This window comes from Pongo pygmaeus, chromosome 15, assembly GCF_028885625.2.
Source record: "Pongo pygmaeus isolate AG05252 chromosome 15, NHGRI_mPonPyg2-v2.0_pri, whole genome shotgun sequence".
Lineage (NCBI taxonomy): Eukaryota > Metazoa > Chordata > Mammalia > Primates > Hominidae > Pongo > Pongo pygmaeus.
Window position 1 is genome coordinate 76267757 of NC_072388.2, and position 19952 is coordinate 76287708.

General features: G+C 42.4%; 1 protein-coding gene across 2 annotated transcripts in view; it reads right to left on the reverse strand.

The window, feature by feature from the left end:
* Window positions 1-1774: 1774 nt before the first annotated feature.
* Window positions 1775-19952, reverse strand: part of TMED8 (transmembrane p24 trafficking protein family member 8) — a 47566-nt gene continuing 29388 nt past the window's right edge. For both annotated transcript variants that reach the window (XM_054449655.2, XM_054449656.2), the window contains exons 3-6: window positions 13151-13280; window positions 10510-10636; window positions 9987-10292; window positions 1775-8773 (exon numbers count right to left, since the gene is read on the reverse strand). In XM_054449655.2, coding sequence (XP_054305630.1) covers window positions 8556-8773; window positions 9987-10292; window positions 10510-10636; window positions 13151-13280 — 781 coding nt within the window. In that variant the 3' untranslated portion in view covers window positions 1775-8555. The remainder of the gene's footprint in view (window positions 8774-9986; window positions 10293-10509; window positions 10637-13150; window positions 13281-19952) is intronic.

Consider the following 19952-nt stretch of genomic DNA (forward strand, 5'->3'; position numbering starts at 1 on the left):
AAGTGATCTGCCCACTTCGGCCTCCCAAAGTGCTGGGATTACAGGCATGAGCCACCACGCCTGGCCAAGATACGGCTCCTCCTTTTAGATTTTTTTTTTTTTTTGGAGACAGAGTCTCACTCTGTCTCCAGGCTGGAGTGCAGTGGAGCGATCTCGGTTCACTGCAGCCTCCACCTCCCAGGTTCAAGGGATTCTCCTGCCTCAGCCTCCCAAGTAGCTGGGACCACAGGCCCGTGCCACCACACCCAGCTAATTTTTGTATTTTTAGTAGAGACAGGGTTTCACCATGTTGGCCAGAATGGTCTTGATCTCTTGACCTTGTGATCCACTTGCCTCGGTCTCCCAAAGTGCTGGAATTACAGCTGTGAGCCACCATGCCCGGCCTAGATATTTTATTTTAAAAAAATTTTTTAAGAGATGGAGTCTCACCGTGTTGCCCAGGCTAATCTTGATCCTCCCGCTTCAGCCTCCCAAGTAGCTGGGCCAGCTGTTACTTCTAAACATAAACTTATTTAGCTCTTGCTTCCAAGGTCACAGCAATTCTACTTTCAGAGAATACTTTGAACTAAGGATAGCTGCTGAGTTTAAGCCAGAACTGCACAGGTTAAAGAACATCAAGGCTGAATGTCAAGAGCTGTAATGTGTGAGCTGCCTTTTGTAATCCTGAGCTATGTCAAGGTCAATGATATGACACATATGAATGCTTTTAAAAGTTAAAAAATAATCTTAAGGCCAGGTGCGGTGGCTCACACCTGTAATCCTAGCACTTTGGGAGGCTGAGGCGGGTGGATTCCCTGAGCTCAGGAGTTCAAGACCAGCCTGGGCAACATGGTGAAACCCTGTCTCTACTAAAATACAAAAAATTAGCTGGGCGTGGTGGCATGTGCCTGTAATTCCAGCTACTCAGGAGGCTGAGACAGGAGAATTGTTTGAACCTGGGAGGCAGAGGTTGCAGTAAGCCGAGATCGTGCCACTGCACTCCAGCCTGGCGACAAAGTGAGACTCCATCTCAAAAAATAATAATAATCTTAAATATATTAGGTATTCACAGTGATATATTACATACAGCATACCCAAACATGAATCATTAATGATCTCCAGCTACATGGAGTCTGCCTGGGCTTTTTGTTAGTTGTAGGGTAGTTTGGTGATTACATTCATTTAACTCAATTGTTTCAGATCCCTTCCTCTTTTATGCTTCAACCTCTAAAATATGTTGCAACAGAAAGCAGAGAATGATCTAACAGGTTCATTTTAGCATCACAGATATCACTGAAGGAAATATTTAAATGCCACCCTTCCCTGCTCAGATGTGAGTCCTTATTCAGCAACAGACACTAGGGATATGGAGAGGCACTGTTTTAAAAGATACCAAAGATATATTATGGTGTCACTTTTTGTAAATGAAAATAGGGTGAATTCGTATCACCCAGATTACGTTAATGATTGGCCTGGTATCCAAAGTCAAGGTTCCAAAATTGAACAGAATATGTTCATGGGGAAACGTGCCTCACTGGGACCAAATGCTGACATAAAACTCAGAACTTATTAATCAATCATCATTATAAACCCAGTTTTTCCAATCCCAGTTCCCAGGTCATGATACTCTGCCATGAATTTAAATGCAGATGAAAGATCTATTATTAATCTTATTCTCAATTTTTTTCTTTTTAGTTTTTCTTAACTTTTACAATCTTAATAGATTATGAAATAGTTCATATGGGCTTATAGAATACTTTTCTTAAGATAAGGAAGATACATGAAAGACAAAGAATTTAAAATGTAAATCAGGTTCATTAAAATATAACTCAGATGTTACCAGGTGCATAGTGAAAATATTTATGACAGATTTGAAAACTCGGAAGAGATGACAAAGAATGCACAAAAGCATCACAAAACTGTTACATAAAACACAAGAACTGAGCTATTTAAAGAAGCACAGCTCAGAATCATCAGTGTAATCGCAGTAACACATCCAGTGCCACAGGGTGATAAAAATGGTATTCTAAAAGAAAAACCACTCAGCAGGACACAAGAATTAAAGTAACAATTTAGTAATAAGAGCTCTTAGAAATCACAGATGTTGATAGCATTTCTCATGATAGGGGACATGTAAAACAAGCTGACCATAATAAATGATTAGTTGGGATACTTTTGTATTTTAAAGAAAAAAGATAAAACAGTGACACGGTTTCCCTTCCAGACCCTTTTTGTAATGTCAGTAACAGTACGTGATATAGAACAGTAAGAAAATAATGTCTTTGCGGTTGCCAATTGCTTAAACCTTTACGAAGAAAACATGATCATCTTTCAGTCAACTGACTGATCTGAGTACATGGCACCAAAGAAAGCCCTTCAGAAAATAGAAGCTAAATGGCATAAAGTAGTTTAGAAAGTCTTCAAGCACCTCCCTTTATTCCAATTATCCTTTTCCAAAGTCTGGCTTTCTTATAATCCATCACTTTGATTACAAAACAGCTCTCTTCTGGGAATTTCAAAACACTTCCCGTTATGTTAAGGGAAAATGGGTACGCCAGATTCATGGGTTACAGGATTGCTTTCTCCAGACTTGGCTTCTCTTTAACATGGCTAAATGGAAATCATTTAGCTTGGTTAAATGAAAGCTACTTCACTTACAGGATAATCTCAGGAGACATGAGTGGAGTTTTTCATATGGAATTTCTTAGTAAAATGTACTGTTTAGGATATGAGAGAAGGAATTAAGATAATGTTTTCCAGATGATTCTTGGCCTGATCCTAAGAATCAACAATAACAATCAATAGCAAGGAACATTACACGTTCAACCCTGAGTGATGAGGAGAGTTCAGGAAGAGAGCCCCTTAAACTCTGAATTAAGGGCTCTTTGGTAATATCATATACTATAATATTTCAAACCAAAACTTCAGAATGGTTCATGATCCTATTTCAGGACTTTAGAAAATATACTTAGTCCTCCGGAAGTAATTTCACATATATTATTTTGCCCCCAGATAAGCCACAACTACCTGCTTAAAATTTTTTTTTAAACTATGGAATTAAATAAACATGCGTCTCTAGATTTCTAGGGCAACTTTTCATCATATCTTAGAATGAAGAGTCATGACATTAACTCTGGTCCACATACCTGGGGCCTAAAAGAAATCAGGTACATATAATAGGAATCACATTATGAGCCTAATTTCAAAGCCAGTGTCTTGCCTTTGGACTCAGTATGTGAGGCATGCCTATTTGTAAATGAGCCCCACTATCATTGGCTTTAGGCAATAGTGTTTTCTTAGCTTAGAAATTTCTTACCTTAAGAATTCAAACAGGAGCGGCTTTGTTTGGCCTTCTTGGTTTAGGCAGGGACAATGCAACACTTGAGAGGGAGCAGTGATTTCTGAGCAAAATTCTAAGATATATTCGATAGCTTTGCTCTCCCCTCCCCCCATACTCCTACCCTTTGCCCCCTAACTTTGTTTTGTTTTCCCTCGTTGTGATCAATTTTAAAAGACAGTTCTCAAGCAGCACAAAACGATGTAACTTATGCCCCTCCCTTATGTTCCACTAAAACAAGTCTCTTATGTAAATATTAGGGTCACTCAACTCCACACCTTAGAACCACTGGGGTTAAAAGGCAACCTTTTGCAGATCAGTCGTCTTAACAAACAAATATAAAAGCAGACTTTAGAGTCTGGGTTTCAACTAATTCTCTCAAAAAGGGACTGAGCAGGACTCATAAACATAAACTCATATTTCCTATAGGTTGAGACATTTTATGATAATACCTAATTCCACTGCTTAATATAAGACAGCGTTCAGATTTCACTCTTCCATATACATATAATAATGGGACAATATACACTTTTTTAAAAGTCTGAGTTTTTCTTTCCAAAATAACAAAAATATTTTTTAAAGTGCATGTATCAATTCATTAAGAAAAAAATAACTAAGAATGATCTAATTCCAAATTGCTACCTACTTCCATGATAAAGCTACCTGTTATCTGAGGATTGAGTTTTAATATCAGAGTCCTGAGGACATGTCATCAAGCAACAGAGGTTAGCATAAAGCCCTTCCGGAGCAGCTTTAGAATCACTCTTGTACTGACGTGCCAGTTAGTAAGGAAAACAGCAGAGATCATGGCCTGAGGGAAGGGGAAAATACAGCACAGGTTTTGAAAGATGGAGACCAAGAAACAATTTTTTTTTTTTTTTGAGACAGAGTCTTGCTCTGTTGCCCAGTCTGGAGTGCAGTGGCATGATCGCGACTCACTGCAACCTCCGCTTCCTGGGCTCAAGAAATTCTCCCTGCCTCTGCCTCCAGAGTAGCTGGGATTACAGGTGCCCACCACCACGACCAGCTAATTCCTTGTATTTTTAGTAGAGACGGGGTTTCACTACGTTGGCCAGGCTGGTCTCGAACTCCTGGCCTCAGGTGATCTGCCCACCTTTGCCTCCCAAAGTGCTGGGATTACAGGCATGGGCCACCGCGCCTGGCCTCCAAGAAACATTTTTATGAAGACCACCTCCTGGGTAACCCATGCTGAATGAAACAGGTCTGCTAAAAATCAAGGGCTTTCCAACAGAGCTGATGTTGTCTGTGCAGGGGATATTATCAGCATTCTCTAATTGGACACTTGTCAAAAGGAACAGAATGTTAGAATCATCTTTGCCTAAGAATCGGTAGTTTAAAATTTTTACATTTATGTGGGGAGTGTGTGTATACATATATATACAGCAAACCAAAAACAAAATTCTAAGCCCCCCCAACCGGCTGAATGGACCCCCATCTTGGCCCAGGGGATCTCAAAGGAACCTGAAAAACTAGTCCATGATGGGAAGACAGGGTCGGACATGCCTCATATTACCCTCTTCCCTTTGGAATTTAAATACAACTGACCAGCATTAACATTAAAACAGAGATCTTAAGACTAACCAAACAGACTCTTTGTGGCAATAAAATACCAAATCCCAATCTGACTCTGGTATAGCATCACATGACAGCAGGCCCCAAAGGAAATTTACCCCCTAATATATTTATTTGACGTATTTTGAAATGGCCCTACAAAGCTGTCTCTTGTGGGGGAAATTGCATTCTGTAGAGAATCTCCTTCTCTTATTAGGTCTTTTCTGGAGAGTCTGACACCTTTTAAGGCCTAAAAAGAAATATTCATCATCCGTTCTCTCTGAAGCCTGCTACCTGGAGGCTTCATCTACATGGCTTAAGCCAATCCCCCCTTACTTTAACTTAAGCTGACTTCATCTTTTCACGTAGAGCTTAACTCTTTCAACCAATTGCCAGTCAGGAAATCTTTGATCTACCTCTGACCTGGAAACCCCCATCTTCAAGATGTCCTGCCTTTCCAGGCCAAACCAGTGTATACCTTACATGTATTGATTTATGGCTTTGCCTGGACCTTCTGTCTCCCTCAAATGTATAAAACTAACCCGACTACCTCAGGCACATGTTCTAAGAACCTCCTGAGGCCCCGTCACGGGCTCTGAACCTTGGCAAAATAAACCTCTAAATGTATTGAGACCTGTCTCAGATACTTTTTGGTTTACAATATATTTATATTTCTTTTAAGCTGTTTGCTGAAATTTTTTCACAATGAAACACTGGGGGAGAAAAATCAATACTTTAAATATGTCTTCCTTTCTAAAAGCCCCATCACTCAACAAAGTGGCAAAACTAAAACTAAAGAAATTTAAGAACTCAGTCACTCTCTATAGAGAATTCCAATCTCCTACTATGAAGCACTTTCTTTCAATTGTTTGTTAATATTTGTTTGTGCTCTAGAGAACAGGGTGAGGACCAAAGCCAACGGTTTTCATTTCATTGTTTGGGTCTATAAATTTGGACTGGGAGGGGCTGAGGAAATGACTGTCTCTTAGAATGTGCTGGGCTGTGGGTTCTCAGTAATTACCTGTGCTTCAGTAAGTAATACCTTGCCCCTAAAGTTCAATTATTTCAGAAATGTAATGTGAGAATAGTGAATTAGACAGTAAAAATATCTTCTTTTAGCTATTTTGTGCTAATGGAACACAGAAACCCTGACAGTTGGTGAAAAACCAGTATGAATGAAATGTAACCATCCCCAGGACTTCAAAAGTGACCAGACACTAACAGGCACAGAGAGGTGAGGGGAACAAGTCCCTTAGGCTTCCCTGATGCAACAGAACTAGGATTCCAAAGAAAATAAGCAGAGAATCTCATGGTGAAAATAAATAATAACAAGTGTTATCCTTGGGAGTTTGCTGTGTATGGCGTGACAGTTTCAATTTGAGAGAAAGGCAGAAGTTAATAATAAACAGGAAAAATAAGCAAGGCTTTAGCTGACTAGAAAACAGCTCAGTAGAAAATTATTTTACAAAGATTATATTCAGTTAGCTAAGGCATGATTCAACTTCAATGATGCAAGAGCGGTCACTCAGCTATCCAATGGGATGACACACAGCAAATCTGCTCTTCACTGCCTCAACAGACAGTCACTAAAATAATTTCTTTAAAGGTATATAAATTTTGGCCGGTGTAATCCTCTACAAAACACATTTGCAAATATAAAATAGTGGAGGTATGATGCTGCTCAGAGAATGGGAATGCTCTGGCAGTCCCCAACATCCTATCGCGCTTGGGGCCGTGCTCCGAGGGGAAGAGCAGTTGCAAGATATATTGCCCTTTGATGTGATGTAGATGCTACTAGGGACCCACTGGGAAGAGTCCTGTTCCTTGAGTTATGCTACTGTAGGATAGACGCTTGGTGAGGAATCCAACAATGAAGGAGTGAGTCAAAGGAAACATCACAAAGAAGGTGACTCTTCAGAGGAGACAAAGGACTCTGAAATCCTGGAATCACAAGATATCTCTGATTGGCTAGGCAATTCCTCTGTACTCAATCTCCAGCAAATGGGCAGATTCCCTCACAACTTAGAATTTTTCACGGGGAGTGCTGGACTGTACCCCAAACATGGAGTAAGGTGGCATCATCCATCTCTGAAGGGCCATACTCCTCACAAAGCCGTCACAGGGCTGACCTACAGAAATAAAACATCATCGCTTCCCAAATTCTCCTAAAAATATCATCTTTAACTCCATAAAAGAATGGGCTTCAGTGGCTCAGAACAGATGGGAAGCCTTCTGAGAAACAGATGGAAACTGTTTCAAAGGCAAAATGAAATGTGCTAAAAAAATAAATACAGTAATAAATAAATCTAATTATTCTTCAGAATTCGTAGGCAGTAACAGACATAACACGAGGAGTAAGAGACAGGGAGGTACAAACACAGAGACTGCTGAGGTCCCATCTCACCTCCGTCTCCTTCTCCGCCTGGGGGCCCGGCAGCTGATGCTCTGGTGACCACTGGCTGCAGCACCACCTGCACTCTGTGGCACTCCTGAGCCTCAGGGGTGACACAGTAGGAAATGCTGTCACCAGGGAAATGCAAGCTTTGGTCAGGTAAAGAACAAATACAATCAGCAGCAATAGTGAAGCTTCATTATCACCTAAACTAAGGGACTCTGAACACCAAAAGCTTTAAGCCCTCAATGCAAGAAACCTAAATGCAGAAACTTTGGAAACCTGATTGGGTTTCACTGCATTTGATTCCAAAGCTACATTTCTAAATAGCACTCCTACTCTAAAGACAAAAAAAAGTGGTGGGGACTCTGGAGTGGTTTTTTGTTTTTCATCTTCTCTGTCAGATGATACCATTCCTTCTTTGATTATACCAAAAAAAAAAAAAAATAGTAACACTTGACTTTCAAATATGTGGGTTCTGACATCAATTCAGTACCTAATTTCCACTCTCTCCACTTTGACTGCCAGTGCCCATAGTAAGGGAAACCAGCTCTTGGAACAGGAAATAACGGAGGCAGTTTTTCTTCCCACAAGATCTTAGGTTACATTGATCATCACTTGAGATTGCATGAAAGTTCTTGCTGTAATGGCAAAAACACAGACTTAGGAAAGAGAAAGGAGGAGGCGTCTACCATCAGGAATAGTAATAGCCCTCCAAAGGCAGTGTGGTCTCCCAGCTATGCAGAGACCAAGAATAACCAGCAGGCAGGAATATGGCAGTGGTGACAGGCTGGATAGAGCTTTCTCCAACCAAAAGATTGGGCTCCTTCATGGGCAATGTGCTCTTCCCTCTTCTGGCACCCCAACAACTAAAGAGAGTGGGTGCCACTAAATGCACTGGCAATAAGGGCTGTGGGAGAGGAGAGGGCAGCAATCTGAACGATAAACCTGTGCCAAGATGAATCTATTTTTAAAAAACAACGCCCTGCTTCCTTTTAGGCTTGTGCCCGATAGGTGCCTTCAAGAGGGAATTTGCTGGAGTCTGAAGCAAGAAGAGTATAAGTCAGGGACCACAGAACAGGGGCACTACACCACCACCTGCAGAAGCCAAGAAGGGGAAAAAGCTATGTGGGCCAACAGTCAGGCACGGCAGACAGGGTGTGAGGCTCAGCAGCCCCACATGAACCTTTGGCTCTTGCCTATCCCAAACAAGAGGCACCAGCTGGCAGCCTGCTTCAGCCAACAAATACAGCCTGCCCCCGTCCCAGCAGTCCTTCAGCTGGTGTAGTAGATGTGGAAGTAGAGAGTCTTGTTGCGCAGCAGGGAGTAGGAGTTGTCGAACTTGAGCAGGTAGATGCCCTCACCAGGGTAGTCATGGCTGCCAGCCTGCACGTCTCGGTGGCTGTCCCGCCGGTACACAGGCATGACCTCCCCATAGCGACCCCGCAAGGAGCTCCTGGAGCCTCTCTCCACATCTCCAGCTGGAACGGGTTCTGCATGAGCAAAATGGCAGAGTGTTTGGATATGTGTTCAGAGACTGCATAAGTCCTGCCTGAAGGTTAGCGGAAAGACCAGGTGACCCAGTGGCTTTCACAGAGGGAGGAGGTTATTGCCCTTCTACAGACATTTGGAAATGTCTGGTGATCTTTTGGTCATCACAGTGACTACTATTAGGTGATATCTGCATTTAGTACCCAAGGGTCCAGGAGTGGTAAAATCAGGATAGTACCTACACAACAAAGAAGTGTCCCATCCCAAATGCCAATAACGTCTCCACTGAGAAACAATGATTTAGCCTGAGAGGAGCCTTCCTAGCTTCAGAAGTGTCTGGACATTTCTGAGAGGGAGAAAGAGATATTTAGAAGGAAAGATCCTGACATTCTTTCATTTAATAGGTGAAAGGACTAGCTAATGGAGATAGGAATTGCAGATAAACATGCTATAAATTGACCCTAGCACCTTTACCTGGCTTCCTGAAAAGCAGCAAATAAGATACAAGGTTCTCCGCTTTCCCAAATACCTGTAGATTTCCCTGCACGCTTGCTTTTCTATGAAGAAGCATGTTAAGGGATTGACTTTAAGATTATATAAGAAAATCAAGGAATAAGAGGAATAACACTAATGCTTAGGACCTACTCTTATGTTACCTGAAAAAAATGCCTCTGGGCCATCCTTAGTAGACACTACAAATAACAGCTGGAATGGAGCCCGGAGACCCTTTTAAAACTTGTCTGGGCATGAAGTAAAGAAGTAATCAATAGCCAGCTATGAGAGTTTGGGAGAGGGAGAGAATGGATACCTTTAGCAAACTGTAATCACTCACTTTGGTTCCAGGCCAATAATAAATATCTCCAAACTAAGAGAGAGATGTAAAATAATCTCTGGCTTACATGCGACCTGAATGACCATCCCTCTAAACTGCCGCATGACTCACCCTCTCTCTGCTCCTGCCCCATCCCTGCCCCCAGGAAGGTGTTGGGAAAACAATGAGGTACTGATTAAAGGAAAAGAGGCTTTCTTTCAACTAAGGCAGCAGTATCAACCCCACCAGAACGTTCTCTTTGGCCTGTACCACTCAGCTTAGCTTGTAATGCTGAGTTCCTCAACTGCATTCAAAGGAAGAGGAGGACTGGTACAACCCATGAAATGGTCCCCAGAAATCAGGTTAAGCCAGAAAACTGCAAATTATGTTAAAATTAAATTTACCTTCAATCTCTTCCTCCTCTTCCTCTTCTTCATCCTCATCGTCACTGGAATCACTGACCTGCACAGTTATGTCAGTGCTGGTTACAGGGGTCCAGTCAAAATAAACTCCAAAGCCAATGTCATAGTCATCGGTCGCAAACTCCCAGCAGACACGCTTCCCCTCTGGATGAGTAGGTACCCGGATGGTCACCACCTCACCACGCTTCACCACCAGACGGCTGTTCTTCTCTTTGCCCAGCTTGCTTTTGAATTCCTTCACCTTGGCAAAGGTCCAGATGCATGGAGGAGCCATCAGAGGTGGGGAGACTGAAAGGACAGGCAGCTTAGCACTGAGAAACCATGAGGAAACAGGAGTACCCCAGGCATTTTGCTAAGAGAGGTTGGCACAGTCAGACATTCTTTCTACTGGCTTCTTTGCCTTCCTTTCACAAGTCATTTTCTTTCCTTCCATTTGTCTGTCTGCCTGCCTTTCTTTAAGTATCTACTGGAAACAAACCACCTCCTATACTCCCAAAGGTCTCACCTTTCCTGTGGTCCCCCAGAAGATCTGCAGATTCCAAATCAGCTGAAAGAACATCTATAGCTCCTGTATGTTCAGATTGGATCATAACGATGTCCCCAGACCTCTGTGGAACTTGATACTTGGCCATCTGCACAACAGAACTCTAGTTAAAGGAGTATTCGAGTGGCAGATTCTAATTAATCTCTTTTTGCATGAAGGCTGCCCCACCCCTGCTCTATTATCTCCACTATCCCCACTCAAACCTTAATGTACTAGTCAATGTTCCTTCTCTTTCTTCCAAATAGGAGTTGCTAATAAATTCTACTAATTTTTTAAAACCATTAAAATATTCTATTGTTTAAAGACTGTTTCCTACCTTTTGCAACTTTCCTGCTCCAAACCCTTTATGAGGTCCTTGTCTGCCAACACCCTCACAGGTTGTTGACAGTATTTGCATTGACTGTGATTCTGGGCCATGCCTTGGTCTTACCTCACCTGCACAGTACCTCCCTGTGGCTCCTCTCATTAATAGCTCTTGCTCCTAGGGTTTAGTTTGACTCCCACTCTGCCACACATCCTCCTGCTACAATTCCCACTCAATGGTTACTTCTACATTACTGTCAATCAGCTCTCCAAAGCACTGCAGAGACAGAATCTGGTTTATGGTCTTTCTCTCTCATCCACAGCCCACCTCGGGCTACAGGTTGTCTCAGTCTTGAAGTCACTAACAGTGTTCTATCAATAGTTACAATTTCACCTTAGACCAGCCCCAGGACTTGCATTTAAACAGTACATTTGCTGCCAGACGTCTGACTTACATGGAAGAATGCAAATGGCATTTGATACTCAAAGCCCTCACTAACCCATGCGGGAGCTTACAATGTCTCCCTGGTGAGCTTCCCTTCAAATCACTCAGATTAGTGTTCCTGGTTTCATGCTATTATACCTTAATTTCCTGCCCCTTCTCCAAACAGTTGGCAGGCAACTCAACAAGAAATCTATACCTATTGCCCACAGGGAAGAGTACATCAGTGAGTCAGCAATCCAGTTAAGAGGCTGGAATTGTATTTGTGAGAAATAAATAAATCAAGTTTGTAATCCTCCCAGGCTGTATTCTCATAATATCTGTTTCTGGAGAATAAGCCCTCCAGTTCTCATCTCCTTTGCTAACTGAAGTGAATCAGACTTTGGCTAGTGTGCTTAAATAAATCCTTCCTTTTCTAAAATGCTAAATAAAGGATTAGGTTGCAACATATTAGCTACATAGCCTTAGTAAAGTCTCTAACAGCCCTCAGCCTCAGTTTCCTCATTTATTTCTTTCTTTCTTTTTGAGACAGAGTTTTGCTCTTGTTGCCCAGGCTGGAGTGCAATGGCACGATCTCAGCTCACTGCAACTTCCACCTCCTGGGTTCAAGTGATTCTCCCACCTCAGCCTCCCGAGTAGCTGGGATGACAGGCACACGCCACCACACCCGGCTAATTTTTGTATTTTTAATAGAGGCGGGGCTTCACCATATTGGTCAGGCTAGTCTCGAACTCCTGACCTCAGGTGATCTACCCGCCTTGGCCTCCCAAAGTGCTGGGATTACAGGCGTGAGCCACCGCACCCAGCCAGTTTCCTCATTTCTTAAATGGAGACACAATGGCACCTATCTCACAAGGTTGTTCTCAGGAGTAAATGAAGTGTTACAGATACAAATGCTTGTAAAGTACTATACAAATCTAATTATAATGCCTGGTGGTGTCTTCATTGACACTAATACCAACCATTATTCTAACACATATGCTAATAAATGATAGAAACAACCCTACCCCCCACCCCATCCCTCCATGGCAGGGGCACCACTACACTATCACTTCCATACAGCTACTTGGAAGGCTGAGGCAGGAGGATCACTTGAGCCCAGGAGTTTGAGGCTGCAGTGAGCCATGACTGCACCATTGCACTGAAGTCGGGTGACAGAGTGAGACCTTTGTCTCAAAAAAAAAAAAAAGTCAAGGCCAGGCACAGTGGCTCACATCTGTAATCACAGCACTTTAGGAGGCTAAGGTGGGTGGATCACCTGAGGTCAGGAGTTTGAGACTAGCCTGAACAATATGGTGAAGCCCTGCCTCTACTACAAATAGAAAAATTAGCCGGGCATGGTGGCGTGTGCCTGTAATCCCAGCTACTCGGGAGGCTGAGGTGGGAGAATCACTTGAACCCAGGAGGCGGAGGTTGCAGTGAGCCGAGATCGTGCCACTGCACTCCAGCCTGGCAACAGAGGGAGACCCTGTCTCAAAAAAAAAAAAAAAAAAAAAAGCTTATGTGGAATCTTTATCATAAATACTAAATAGATCTACCACAAGAAAAGCAAGAGCAAAACAGTCCAATGACTTCAGGTTCCTCAATGAAGAGGATTTTAGAGAACACATGAACATTCATTCTAATACTTCGTTTTCTGAATAGGTGCCTACTGGGTGCCAGTACAATGATGGGCCCTGTGGAAGATACAAATAATCATTCTCCAAATAATAATGAAGACCAAGATGCCCTAAATTAGAGGGCAAAGAGAGAATTCCAGGAGCCACCCTCACAGTGCTTTCTAATTCCAACCCATCCACTATGTGTCTACATTCTGGTGCCTCCTTTCATAAGAAAGAGCCAGAATCTGCCCCCTACCTCATTGAGGACCTGGGCCTGGTCTGCAGGCAGCAAATCCTGTTTCACCAAGGCCTGAGCCTCCAAGGCACCAGTTGCTTTCCGTAGATCTTCCGTGGCATCCTTACTCACTGGAGACACCATCTGTGGCCTCTCAGAGGAAGAAAGCATGTCAATTCAAGGACTCTTTGAAAAGACTCAATCATCCTGGAGAAACTTTGAAATAAAACAACATTCGAAACACCCCCAGCCCCACCTGTCCCTGGCATTTAGCTCTACTGTCACCTTAGCCGACCACTGCCCAGGGCTGAATTGGTCCACAGTAAAGTGTTGACAGTGTGAAAACAAAGACTAACAAGGCCAGGTCAAAGGCTAGGAGAACCATGGAAAACACTCAGCTCCGTCATCTGAGACGGACTGCTGGTCTGTTTTTTTTTTTTTTTTTGTCGTTGTTGTTTCTTTTATTTATTTTAGTTGACAAAGTGTATATATTTATGGTGTACAATGTGCTGTTTTGATATATGTACACATTGTAAAATGATTAAATTGAGCTAATTAACATATCCATCCCCTCACATACTCCTTTTTGTGGTGAGAACGTTTAAAATCTACTCTTAGCAATTTTCAAGTATACATTGTTATTAACTATTGTCACCATGTTGTACAAAGATCTCCAGAACTTGTTCCTCCTTCTAACACCTTATACCACTTGAGCAACATCTCCCCATCCCACCCCCTGGCCCCAACACCTATTAACCACCATCCTGCCCTCAGCTTCTATGAGTTCCAATGTTATTGCTCACTCTGCGGCCCACAGGGCCCACAGAATTTTAACCGAGGAATTGTTAGAATCTCAGTTCAGTTCTACACACAAAGCCACTGGCTAGAAGCAAAAGGAGGAGGCCTGCCTAAGGGAGATTAGGCACCAAAACAAAGTACAAAGTGATGATCAAGGCAACCCTCTCTGCAGTTATCCCTGAGGCAGTCTTTCAGCAGATCCATTTCATACCCTGTCCCCATTCAGTGCTAGGGGTCATCACTTTCCCTCCTTTTTAAAGCACATTAATCAACAATCCCAATGGCTTCAAACACAGCTATGTGAATAGTTTTTTGTTTGCTTTTTGACGAGTGGACCAGTGATGCCGCTCACCACAACCTCCGCCTCCCGGGTTCAAGCAATTCTCCTGCCTCAGCCTCCCAAGTAGCTGGGATTACAGGCATGTGCCACCACACCCGGCTAATTTTGTATTTTTAGTAGAGACAGTGTTTCTCCATGTTGTTGGTCAGGCTGGTCTCGAACTCCCGACCTCAGGTGATCCGCCTGCCTCAGCCTCCCAAAGTGCTGGGATTACAGGCGTGAGCCACCGTGCTCGGCCGTGAATAGTTGATTATAAAGATGCAAGGGAATGACTTATGCTCTCTTCCATTTCCCCTGGCCTCATAAAAACTAGAAAATTAGTGCCAGGGCTGTAGCAAAATAACCCAGGCCTTTTGGGAATCTGTTGCCGATAAAAGGTGACATGGATTTTTTTGAATGGCAGTTATCAAAGTATGGTCTAGGGGCCCTTCGGGGGAGTCTATGAAGTTCAAACTGTTTCATAACAACACTAAAATGTTATTTCCCTTTTTTCATTCTCATTTTCTCAAGAGTGTGCAGTGGAATTTTCCAGAGACTATATGACATGTGATACCGCAATAGAATGAACTCGGAAGCAGAGCTGAGAATCCAACTGCCTTTTATTAAGCCATTATTAAGCCTTTTATTAAGCCTTTTATTAAGTTCATTATTATTTTTAAATGAACAAATAACCATATTCTAATTTTTCAGTTTTAATTTCTTTTTATTTATTTATTTATTTATTTATTTATTTATTTATTTTTGAGACGGAGTCTCACTCTGTCGCCCAGGCTAGAGTGCAGTGGCACGATCTCGGCTCACTGCAAGCTCCGCCTTCCGGGTTCACGCCATTCTCCTGCCTCACCCTCCCAAGTAGCTGGGACTATAGGCGCCCACCACCACGCCTGGCTAATTTTTTTGCATTTTTAGTAGAGACGGGGTTTCACCGTGTTAGCCAGGATGGTCTCGATCTCCTGACCTCGTGATCCACCTGCCTCGGCCTCCCAAAGTGCTGGGATTACAGGCGTGAGCCACCATGCCCGGCTGTTTTTATTTCTAATATAGTAAATATTGATAGATACAACCCACACAAACAAAAATTCTTTGGGTCCTTAATAATTTTTAAGAGTATAAAGTTCTGAGAATCCCTGCTTGAGGGCATCATTTCCTCAAACAGGCTGAGTAAATGACTGGAAAATGGTAGTATACACCTCATGGGGGAAACAGAAGGAGGCTTCACTTTAGAGTTTATTAGTTTGTTTCTTTCCTTTTTTAACATAAACAAGAAAAATCACTCCTTCAGATAAAACAGAGCCATCTTTTGGAATATCCAAAATTACTCCAACCTACCTCAGGACAGACAAGAGGAGGTCACTCCAAGAATCAGAGCTGTGGGATTCTGTTGATCTTTATATGTTCACTTCGGTTATTCAGTGTAAGCTGTAAACTGGCCTAGGCTGTGGGTCTATTTTAATGCTCTTCAACCCAGAAATTATAGTCCATTTCTGCTTCTTGACACTGTGTATCATCTGCCTCCTCCAATAGAAAGTAAGCTTGGTGGCAGGCACTGGGTCTCACTGCCTCTGTATGCACAGCACTGGGAACCAAGCCTGCCACCTGGAATTCTAAGGCCTATTTTTTTTTTTTTTTTTTTTTTTTTTTTTGAGACAGAGTCTTGCTGTGTCGCCAAGGCTGTGGTATAGTGGCATGATCTCGGATCTTGGCTCACTGCAACTCTGCCTCCCTGGTTCAAGCAATTCTCTTGCCTCAGCCTCCCGAGTAGCTGGGACCACAGGTGTGCACCACCACGCCTGGCTAATTTTTTGTATTTTTAATAGAGACGGAGTTTCACCATATTGGCCAGGCTGGTCTCAAACTTCTGACCTCAGATGATCCACCCGCCTCTGCCTCCCAAAGTGCTGGGATTACAGGCGTGAGCCACCTCGCCCAGCCCTAAGGCCCTTTGCATTCTGACCTCACCTCTCAGAATCCTCACTCTGTCCTGGTCCCTCCAGCCACAACAGCCTCTTCAATCCTTGATAGTCCTCAAACACCCCAAGTACTCTCCCACTTGAGAGCTTTTGCATTTGCTGTAACCTCTGCCTAGAATACTCTTCTACAACATTAACTCTTCTTTAGTTAACTGAAGACTTCCTTCCTGCAGGTTTTCTGCTGAGAGGTTTCTCAGAGGTCTGTATATAAAATGTCTGCCCCTTCCTGGCCTTGTCACTGTTTCTGCCCTTACCCGGCTTCATTTTTCTTCACTGCACCTATTACTGCCTGACATGATATGGAGCATATTTTGTTGATTGCAAGATGCACACTGGCTTTTAGATTTTAGCACAACTGAAAGATAGGATGTCTTAAAAATTGATGATATCTTAAAAGTGCCGTGGGCCTGGATTGACATCAAGTCTTTCCACAAGAGATTTGCATTTGCTTCTGCCAGTACTTAGGAATGCTACCAATCTGAGACTCCTTGAAATTAAGTTCTCTGTTTAGGGTTTTGTTTAGATCCTCCTGGCAGAGTGAATTTTGACAAGACACTGGCTAATACCAACTGGTGGTTCCTATTCTCAGGGGAGATATTTTTTCCTCCTATGACACAGTGTCAAGTTTGAGACAATCAAGCTTCCTTGCTGTCCTTTTCTGTGTGGGGGATTTTTTTCTTTATATTTTCACTGAAGGTGCAGGCTTTTGGTATCCCAGTTGCATATGGGGGGTCTATTAGACGATCCATCTTAAGCATTTCTTCCTCTCTTGGTGGTACATGAAAGCACATCTTACAGTTGACGGCAACTTAAGAGTCTGTGAAGTATGATGTGTAATTGTTTTCTGTCCACTTCCCCCACTAGAACGTAAGCTCCCTGAGAGCAATGACGGACTGTTTTGTTCATTTGTGGTATCTTTAGTACCTAGAACAGTATCAGGTACATGGTAGGCTCCTAGCAAACATCTGTTGAATAAATATTAGCCCCAAAATATTTGTTGAATAAAAAATGAATAAGTTAATTTTTGCTTGGGAATAAAAGAGAAATTCTGGATCAGACTATCATTCATAATATTGGAAAGGTGAGACAGGCTATCTGAATCATTAGCTTGACTTACTGTGTGTGACATCTAAATTTTAGTCTCTTTGTCTTTGTGCATGCTACTCTGAAAAAACATGGTTCTGCTTATTTAAAAAACATATTTTAAGGCTCGGTGTGGTGGCTCATGCCTGTGGTCCTAGTTACTCACAAGGCTGAGGTGGGAGGGTTGCATGGGTCCAGGAGCTTGAGGCTGCAGTGAGTTATGACTGCCTACTGCACTCTAGCCTGGGCAACAAAGCAAGACTCTGTCTCAAGAAATAATTAAATAATAAAATTATGTTAAACAGGATATGTGCCACCCACATAAATTTAATATTCACATTAGCATTTTATGCTCTGGAGAATTAGAAAAGAGCATTTGGGGAAAGATTAATTTCAAATTACTTGATGCTGGTGATAAGCCACATAAAGGAAAAGCCTCTGATTTAAGCTTCTGGTTTGTACTGACCTGGAGCAGGGAGGCCATCTCAAAGGAAGGGGAGAGCCTGGCCGGCAAGCCAGCCTCACTAGAAAAGATAGAAAGTTGTGCCGTTTCCATTTCCAATAGACACATAAGCATAAGAAGTAAGCCTCAGGCATCACATTCACTGGATTTTTATCTTCACTCAGCAAATGTTAGAAACAAAAGTTAAAAATTAAATCCCTGGCCCGGCGAGGTGGCTCACACCTGTAATCCCAGCACTTTGGGAGGCTGAGGTGGGCGGATCACAAGGTCAGGAGTTTGAGACCAGCCTGTCCAATATGATGAAATCCCGTCTCTACTAAAAAATACAAAAATTAGCCAGGCGTGGTGGCGCGCGCCTGTAGTCCCAGCTACTCGGGAGGCTGAGGCAGGAGAATTGCTTGAACCCGGGAGGTGGAGGATGCAGTGAGCTGAGATCGTGTCACTGCACTCCAGCCTGAGCGACAGAGTGAGAATCCGTCTCAAAAAAAAAAAAAAAAAAAAATTAAATCCCTTTGTGTCCAAGGATGTTCTGTGTTTCTTATTTTAAAAAATGTATTGACCCGCCGAAGGACGAAACAGTTCTGTGTACTTTGGTGATGGACACCGTAAATACCCTGACTTGATCACTGTGCATTATATACACATAAAAAATGTATCATGGACCCCATAAATTTGCACAAATTAAAAAAAAAAAAACACCTCTGTGCCAAACCCATCACCCAAAGATCCTTCAAATCAGCAGGTACAGAAGAGGGATGATGGCAAGAAGATGGAAAGGAGTTCTCCTCAGCAGATTTGATGAAAACATGAATGGTCTCAAATAATCAAAGCCTTGAGGAGGCTACGTCTTCTACAGGATTATTATGTATATTAACTGAGTAGCTCCAGGCATAGAACTCAAAACTCTCTGGCTGGTTATGAGAATAAGCTACAGAGCTGAACAAAACTAAAGCTATGTGAACTTGGGCAAATTATTGAACTCACTGTTTCATTTGCTTCATCTTAAAAAAAAGCAGGTATATTTATTTTATGAGGGCTGTTATGAGACTCAAATGAGATAATAAATATACCTACTATAGTATTTGGCAAATAGAAATGTCTGACAAAAGTAACTATTTCATTACCATTATTACAGAGGAACATTTTTTAAAAACCATGGCTATTATAACCAACTATATTATAATTATACTAATCATACAAATTATTTCACATGCAAAAGTAAGGGGAAATAACTTCTAAATGGAACTCAAGAAATAACAGATTTTTGAAATACCCTGACATCTGCCACTACTCCCAGCCATCAATTTTGTGTGGAGACCACAGTTTACTGGACAACACTGTCCCATGAACTGATCAGTTGGATACAATACTCACTAGCTCAGGGTTCTCCAATATACAGGTTTTCATTAGTTATTCTATTAGCGCTTCATGGTTTCTACTCTTTCCAGGGCTCAGTACACCTCTTCTCTTTCTGTTATACATTCCGATATCAATGATGGTAGTTGGATGAGATAGGCAGAGAAGGAAATTAAGAAAGACAACCTAAAGGCCATCACAATGGTTTCATCTGAAAATTACAGAATAAAAAAATTCCAACTGTTTTTGTGAGGGCATATATATGTGTGTATGCATTTTATGGGTGAAACCCAAACATGCATTCTCTTGCAAGTCCACTTGGAATCTCCTTCAAATATTTTAACATTTGAGCATGATCTTCAGGAGAAGATAAATGAGGACACTACACTAGACTATTTGTTATAGTTTTATTCTTTGAGAGTAAAGGAAAAATGTATAACCTGAAATAGACCTGACATTGCCCCTAAACACACTTGAGGGTTGATTCATGACAAAACTACCCATATTTTTTTGTTTTTGTTTGTTTGTTTGTTTTTGAGACAGAGTCTCGCTCTATCACCCAGGCTGGAGTGCAATGGCATGATCTTGGCTCACCGCAACCTCTGCCTCCCGGGTTCAAGCGATTCCTCTCCCTCAGCCTTCCAAGCAGCTGGGATTACAGGCATGCGCCACCATGCCCGGCTAATTTTTATATTTTTAGTAGAGACGGGGTTTCACCATGTTGTCCAGCCTGGTCTCAAACTCCTGACCTCGTGATCCGCCCCCCTCGGCTTCCCAAAGTGCTGGAATTACAGGCGTGAGCCACGGTCCCTG